We start from the raw sequence: 8,599 nt of genomic DNA on the forward strand, positions 1-8,599 counted from the left end.
TTTGTAGGTCAGTTATAGAAAGTGCTGAAAAGGCCATTTCACAAAAGCAGGTGAAGAGCACAGTTGCATCAGCTGTGGTGCTATCACCACCTAACAAAAACTCACGACGAGTGTTTGTAGATAGAGACAGGGAGGAGGGAGCCTCGCGCAGTAAGGAGAGGGACAGCAGTCGACGCGATGACAGCAAACATGACGATAGCCGGCGTGATGACAGAAAAGTTTTGAACAGGCAGAGGTCTATGCAGATCACTATATCTGCACCGGACAAACGCAAGTTCTCAGAATCGGAAGATTTACGAGAAAAATTGTCAAGTTCTGAGGACTTGAGAGAAAAACCCCATGAGGATCTGCGAGAGAAACTTTCTAATAGGAAAGCCAGACTTAAGGAAGATAAGGAGGGAACAATGAGATCCTACAAGGATGATTCACATAGGGATGAAAGTGTATCTGGTGGAGGGAAGAGTAGCAAGCACCGTGAGGACAGGAGAGACACTGAACGCTCCTCTATTGAGGACAAAGTCTCTCATAAAGATTCAGACAGTAAGAAACATGTCAGTTCTAAGTCTAATTCCTCTGCTAGTCAGAAGGTTTCAAAAGAGAAAACACCCAAACTGGATGTTAAGAAAGAAGAAATTAAGCCAGATGAAGTGGCTAAAATCAAATACCGAAAGGAATCATTGATTGACGAGGCTACATTTGAGCCTGATTATAATGAGGAAAGTTCAGCAGAGGAGGAAGCAGAGGAAGGTGACATAGCTAAAACAAGTTCTGCAGAGGAAGGAGAAGCTGATGACGATGAGGAGGATGAGGAGGAAGAAGAGGATGAGGACAGTGATAAAAAATCGAAAAAACACAAACACAAGAAAGGTAAACACAAAAAGAATAAAAAACATAAACATAAACATAAAAAAAAGAAACACAAAAAGAACAAGGAGGAGAAAGAATCCAAAGAGTGAATGTGGAGGGCACAGATTTCTGATATTAGGGGTGATTTTTGTGATGACTGTATGTATCATTGCTAGTGCTTTGAATATATAGGCCTGACCAAGTCTAATTTTTATTTATAGAGTTCGTGGTCTATTGATTGTGTTAGAAAATAATCAGACATGAAAAAAAAATTATATGTAATGTTTACTTTTATGCTGAATTTCATTTGACAAGAGGCTGGGTAATCATTTTTGGGCATTATTTTGAAAGTATATTTTCCTTATTTCAAAATGTTTGATTTCTTGATTTTTTTTTTTTTTTTTTCTACTCATTATATACTAAGTTACAATGCATTTCATTGGTGAACATGTCATGAAAACTTCATACATGAAAGAATGAAATTAAAACTTAAATACATGTGTTCTCTAAAAATCCAGGAACAAAAAAAAAAAATGAATTGGTTTGGTTTTCATATGTATATTTTGTTATAAATAGACATGTTGTAGATAAGGGAAAAGTTCAAAACTCAATATGGTGTGTTGAAGCAAATTGGCATTAAAGGGTGATACACAAGTTATGCTTCTGCTAGTATTAGCATTGATTATCATGTTCCAGTATGTGTGTAGCAAACTAGTCCAAGAAATAAATGTTTTGTGTCTTAGTATGTTGAATGAAAGAATCGAGGGATTGGGATGGAGGATATTGTGTGCCATTCATATGTCTGTCTAAAGAAAATTTTGATGTAAACATTGCAGGGTTATCAGCATCATTTTCAAGCCTTGTTGACATTTTCAGTCAACTTATTTTTATCAATGGAACAAATTACTATAGTAACTAATTGCCACAAGATAACTTCAAGCATTGTTACTGTTGACAATGTCTGTCTAGTAACCATGTTTTTTTTCTCATTAGACATATATCTGTAATGTAAAGAGACAAACTATGACATTGCTGCTTTAAAAGTGCTATTTTTTGAACCTCCAATAGTGTAAATTAAATCATGGTCTGCTCTCTGTATTTTCCATGGTTTATATTTTTTCTCTGAAGACCCTACAGGTCAGCTTGGTGATCGAGTAGGCAGTTAACAAGAAATGATCTTTTTAATTCTAGTGATGTAGCTCGAAGAGATTGCCAAATTTTCTCAGTTGTTTTTACTACTTTAGGAGACTTTTCCTATAATGTTCACATGCCTAAATGCCAGGAGCTTTCACTGGAAATTTCACAACGGAATCTGGTCTCACAATATTTTAGAAACAAATTTCTGTATAAACATGTATTTTTGATAAGAAGACCAGTGACGTATTCCCTATTTTTCTTAATATTTTAATTTTCATAAGAAGTATTTTTCCAGAGTTTTCTTTTAATAATTTGCAATGGACACCAGAGTTTGATAATGTTTGGATTGTAGCCGCAATAAGGAGGAAGTAAGTGAGGGATTATTTTCTTCTTCAGTTTAGTGTATAATGATATATAATGCAGTAATGCTTTGGGCATTTGTTGCCAACTTGAACAGTACTGTCACATCATTCTCACTGACTGTTACTGGGTATATTGATAAAGGCCTACCTTCCTAGTGGCTTTATTTCTGTTCATTTTGCATTGATAGGAAACACCAAGTGTCACTCACCAGAAGTAGGTTATGGTAACCTATATCTTGATCTCTGATGTTAATTAAAGCAATAATAATTTCTTATTGTTTATTAGGACACACACAATATTATTAAATATCGACTGGAATGGCACATTTCAAAATCCATCATTTTGGACTGTAAGCATGAAAGCATTTATTTCATTAGATATTTAACTTTTTTGTGTTAGTTCTAAGTTTTACCTAAAGTTTTGTTTAGTAAAAGAACATTAATGAAATAATCCTTCTATTACTAAAATTTTCTAGATGAATACCTTTTTTTTTTCTTTTTTGATTTTATTTCTTTCCTGAACTACAAGTTTACATGATATATTGTGATAATGATTAAACAGAATGCTAGAACTACCTGTTAAGTATCACAGTAATTTGGTTATGCCGTTTGAGAATTTCCCTCCAAAATGTGCAAATTGAGCGGTCACATGAAAGTACAGGTGACGGTGACCCAGACACTAGAAAAATATTAATTAGTCGTAAGAAACAGGTTGCATGACAGTGTACAATCTAAATGTCAGCTAATTATACTACATGTTCATTACTATAGCAGAGTAAGTATCAAACTCTAGAACTTCTTATGTTTGTTTAATAAAACAACAGATTCCTGCAGTTTTTATATTGTTCAACAGAAAGTGCTGACAGATTCATGACTGCTGATTGTACCAAGTCCTTATAAAAATTCTGACAAAAAAAATATCAAAATTTTGGTGCATTACGAAACTTTTGGTCAATCATGTCTGCATTTTTTGCGCACATTTTTATTGTTACATGAAATTTGATTGAAATTTTGTGAGAGTGAGATGCTGGTCATTTGAGAATGTTTTTTGCTGAAAGTGTGAGTGAGTAAGACATCTGTGAGTGTATGTTCTGTTGGATAGAGCAGATTAGTGTGACATGCAATTTGTAAATATGTGCAATTGTAGAAGTACAGTTTTGTGAATAAAAGTAATTAAAATCATTCTTTAGTTTCTGTTTGTATTGTAAATTTATAAATAGAGAGGAGAAAACCTTTTGATTGGCTGTTTTGAAATGTTTTTATCTCTCTTTTTTTGATGGTGGGATGTAGATATAAATGTTTAGTGTTGTGAACCTTTGTGTTGTATGGACAGATACTACAAAACAGACATGAAATAACCACGACATTAGCACATTTTGTATTAATATACTTATCTGCAATAGTCTGTGCAAACTCCAGGAAGTTTTTTTTTCCAAAAATAAACTGTTGTGACCTCTGATAAAAGTCCATAGAACATCAGAATAATTTGGACTAGGAGGAGAGAGGTTGATGATGTCACAACAATGCTACTCCACAGACTGTGTATTGATGCCAACTTGCCCGTTTCATTGTGAAAATGCTATCGTATTAGATAATACAGAACCATTCATTATGGTTATGTACTGATGAATTATGTTCACATTTTCTTGAAATAATAACACAGATATAGCAGATATTGCTATATTAAAGTCTGTTGTACAATATAATCAAATTCGACACCAAGATAAAGTCAACGCCTTCAATTTAAGAGGTGGTTGGTTTCTTTTATCCCTTGCTGTGATACATATCAATATGCAGGGCGATAGGAGTTGGTTTTCAATCGCAACAAGCCAGAGATACATAGTGTTTTTATTTATTCATATGTTGACCGGCTTCGTTCGAACTATGTGGGCTTCTTCAGGATAAAATTGTAGAATATTTTTTATTTCTAAGCCATAATAAGGAAATTTGTGGGCACATAGGATTGTTCTACCTATAAATATGTATATAGAGACATCACTAACAACGACAGAATCATGACCTTATAACCCATAAGTGGTATTGTGAAGTCATCAATAGCTTATTGAAGGTAGATAACTCTGTTAAGACAATAACGGCACATATCTAAACCAAACAAAATGATAACATACCTTCTTACATTCTGAGCTGTCCTAAAGACCAGTGAGCTTATGCCATACCGCGGTTGGCCGTTTCTGTCCGTCGGTCCATTCATTTTTTATACAAATTTCTAATAGTCATGAACGACTGAATAGATTTTGGCCAAATTTGGTCAGAAGAATCCTTGGGGGAAATGGAAATTTTTATACAAAGAATGAGTCCCAGCCATCTGGGGCCTGAGAGCTGGGGCCCAATAGGAGAAATGGAGCAAATTCTTTGAAATCATACTCCTCCTGTAGGAATCATAGGATTTTTTCCAAATATAGTTTGAAACATTCGTGGGTGAAGGGGAATCAATTTAGTTGGTCTTGGGGGGGGGGGGGGTGGGGTGGGTGTATAAATATTGGTTCCCAGGGGCAAGAGGGGCAGGGCCAAAAAAATAAGTATTTTTAAGCCTACCCCTCCAGTGGAAATAAATTGGCATTGCCCAAATTTGGTCTGAAGCATTCTGGTGTAAAGAGGAATAGATGTTGTATAGATAACGGGTCTTTGTAGAGAAGCCAAATAGCGGAAATAGAGGAAATTTTCTAAACTCTTTCTATTGTAGGAATGCCTTGATTCTGTCTCGATTTGGTTTGAAACAAACTTAGTTGAAAGGAACAACCAGAAATCTAACGTCAGAGATGTGGGGAAAATGTGAATTCTTTATTGCCAAAGGTTGCATTTACTAGTAAGTAATTTGAATGAGTGATGGAACCCAATACGGAAATTACTTTAGTGCTTGTGTGAATTTAGTATTGCATGCAAATCGTTGTTGTTTGCAGGGTCGATGTTATGATAGTACGTATAGGACTGAAGTCAGTTACATGTAGATAGTTTATTTACGTTGATCCTTATACTATATATAGACATGATATATATCACGACGCGGTCTCACAAACTCCGGGATCAAGCACATTCATTTATAGGTTTTAAACATTTTCATAATATCTTCTCTTCTTTTACCGAACCGAAGTACACACAACAAACATTAGTCTTAATTGGTTGTGCTATACAAAAATAAATTTTAAAAACAACTGTTGTCTGTAGTCGTCATAATTTGTTTCCAATTATTCAATACAGAGATAATGGGCTGATTCAGTACAATTGGTTCTGCCGACATAACCTTGTTTTATTTCAGATTCAGTACAATTGGTTCTGCCGACATACCCTTGCTTTATTTCAGATTCAGTACAATTGGTTCTGCCGACATACCCTTGTTTTATTTCAGATTCAGTACAATTGGTTCTGCCGACATACCCTTGTTTTATTTCAGATTCCGTACAATTGGTTCTGCCGACATACCCTAGTTTTATTTCAGATTCAGTACAATTGGTTCTGCCGACATACCCTTGTTTTATTTCAGATTCAGTACAATTGGTTCTGCCGACATACTCCCAGTTTTATTTCAGATTCAGTACAATTGGTTCTGCCGACATACTCTTGTTTTATTTCAGATTCCGTACAATTGGTTCTGCCGACATACCCTTGTTTTATTTCAGATTCAGTACAATTGGTTCTGCCGACATACTCCCAGTTTTATTTCAGATTCGTACAATTGGTTCTGCCGACATACTCCTAGTTTTATTTCAGATTCAGTACAATTGGTTCTGCCGACATACTCTTGTTTTATTTCAGATTCAGTACAATTGGTTCTGCCGACATACCCTTGTTTTATTTCAGATTCAGTACACTTGATTCTGTCGACATACCCTTGTTTTATTTCAGATCCAATACAATTGGTTCTGCCGACATACCCTTGTTTTATTTCAGATTCCGTACAATTGGTTCTGCCGACATACTCCCAGTTTTATTTCAGATTCAGTACAATTGGTTCTGCCGACATACTCTTGTTTTATTTCAGATTCAGTACAATTGGTTCTGCCGACATACCCTTGTTTTATTTCAGATTCAGTACACTTGATTCTGTCGACATACCCTTGTTTTATTTCAGATCCAATACAATTGGTTCTGCCGACATACCCTTGTTTTATTTCAGATTCCGTACAATTGGTTCTGCCGACATACTCCCGGTTTTATTTCAGATTCAGTACAATTGGTTCTGCCGACATACCCTTGTTTTATTTCAGATTCCGTACAATTGGTTCTGCCGACATACCCTTGTTTTATTTCAGATTCAGTACAATTGGTTCTGCCGACATACTCCCAGTTTTATTTCAGATTCAGTACAATTGGTTCTGCCGACATACTCCCGGTTTTATTTCAGATTCAGTACAATTGGTTCTGCCGACATACCCTTGTTTTTTTTTCAGATTCCGTACAATTGGTTCTGCCGACATACCCTTGTTTTATTTCAGATTCCGTACAATTGGTTCTGCCGACATACTCCCAGTTTTATTTCAGATTCGTACAATTGGTTCTGCCGACATACCCTTGTTTTATTTCAGATTCCGTACAATTGGTTCTGCCGACATACCCTTGTTTTATTTCAGATTCAGTACAAATGATTCTGTCGACATACCCCTAGTTTATTTCAGATTCCGCAGTATTGTTTCAGTCGACCAGTTTTGTTGCGGTCTCTAGTTCATTTCAATGTCTTTACCTTAAATATCTGCATGCAGATAATAATGCTATTTCTGTCAAAATCCAAAATGGCCGCCTGATGGCTAGTTTGTTTTCCAATCACTTCCAAAAATAAACAATACTCAACTAGGGATTAAATGGAATGTTCATATAAACGAGTATTATCCATCCAGTATTTCTTCAGAAATACCGATAACAAATCATTATTATCATAAGGTTTGCTGCATGTCGGTCATTTCCTCTATGCGAACAGCCCAAAAATGAACAATACAGAACTAGGGAGCAAGTGGAGAATGTAGCGATAACATTTGGTAACTGTCAAAATCCAAGATGGCCATATCTGCTTATATGATATTTGTGAAGGAAAAGATCCATACGGTACTTCTCAAGAAATAGCGAGGACAAGAATTATTTAAGAACGGCCGGACGGCGGACGAACAGTAATAGGAACAGCCGTGGCGTTGTCGCGATCTCGCTGTTTCGACCTCAAGTTGCGAGAATGCGAGATGGTCCTAACCGTCTACCGGGCCAACAGATGATGTTGGGCTAACAAATACTCCTCAGTCCTTAATGGTTGCAGGTGGGGGGCATTCGTGTCGCAACAGTTTGATCGGGAATTGACCATCCTTGTAATATCAGAGTCGCCATTTCGGTCGTTCTGCAGGAACATTTTAGTAACACATGATCACTACTGTCATTACCAATGCAAAAGTCATTGACTTTTATAAGTGGGGTGACCAGTGATGTTTTTTATTGTGTGTAAGATTAGACAACAATTCAATGTTTTTAAAACTATCATTCACCAAATATGAAGAAATGTTTTGTGTGAAGTACAGGTAGAAAGACAGAATTTATGAAATCGTATGTAATTGACATTGTCATTGTTTCCAACAACACCTTCCATTTGTTAAAAAAAAAACCACCCCAATTAAATTTCGGTACATTTAATGTTAAATTCTAGGACGAATGGTTGAATGCTGAAAGTGAATTAGAATTTGAGAAGAACTATCGCGTCCATTCATCAGAATATTGTGTTAGCGATTTTCATAGGTGGTCAAGTTCAGCCTCTGACCAGTTAACATTGACGGTTTAAACCAAACTTTAGAATGGAAGGATGATATGTTTATACAAATATAGTGCACGTTTGTCACGTCATATTGAAGGGTCATTTAGGAATGTTATATCGTTTTATTAGACTAATGAGTTTTAGAAACTTTTTCTCGGAGTCACGGTTAGAATATTTTCCTATGCTGAGCCGTACGTTATCTTTTTCTTCTAATAAACCCCGATTAGTTTGATCTCTGATTCTGAATAGACGACATTTGCAAATAGTGCATACAAAATAAAATACGTTTTAGTATTCTTACGTCACTTGATTTGATAAACACGTACAAAAATAATATTTATTATGGATAACAAGAGATCCAAGAAAGAATTGAGTCGTCTCCGTTCTTTTCTCTTCTTTGCAAATGGTGCCAAATATTGCATGCAAAACTAGGGATCAAGGACTTAAGTATGAAATCTGAAAATAATCCAGTCAGTAATTCTCCAGAAATTGCGATAATATACTATTT

The 8,599-nt window shown here is 35.6% G+C and overlaps 1 protein-coding gene across 1 annotated transcript in view; it reads left to right on the forward strand.

Annotated features, from left to right (window-relative positions):
* LOC132551591 (E3 ubiquitin-protein ligase RBBP6-like) overlaps nucleotides 1–3,527 on the forward strand; it is a 33,309-nt gene extending 29,782 nt beyond the window's left edge. Inside the window, exon 19 of the mRNA XM_060215746.1 lies at nucleotides 8–3,527. Coding sequence (XP_060071729.1) covers nucleotides 8–956 — 949 coding nt within the window. The 3' untranslated portion in view covers nucleotides 957–3,527. The remainder of the gene's footprint in view (nucleotides 1–7) is intronic.
* Nucleotides 3,528–8,599: the final 5,072 nt, after the last annotated feature.

Source organism: Ylistrum balloti, unplaced genomic scaffold, assembly GCF_031769215.1.
Source record: "Ylistrum balloti isolate Yb309-2 unplaced genomic scaffold, AGI_CSIRO_Ybal_v1 Utg370208, whole genome shotgun sequence".
NCBI lineage: Eukaryota > Metazoa > Mollusca > Bivalvia > Pectinida > Pectinidae > Ylistrum > Ylistrum balloti.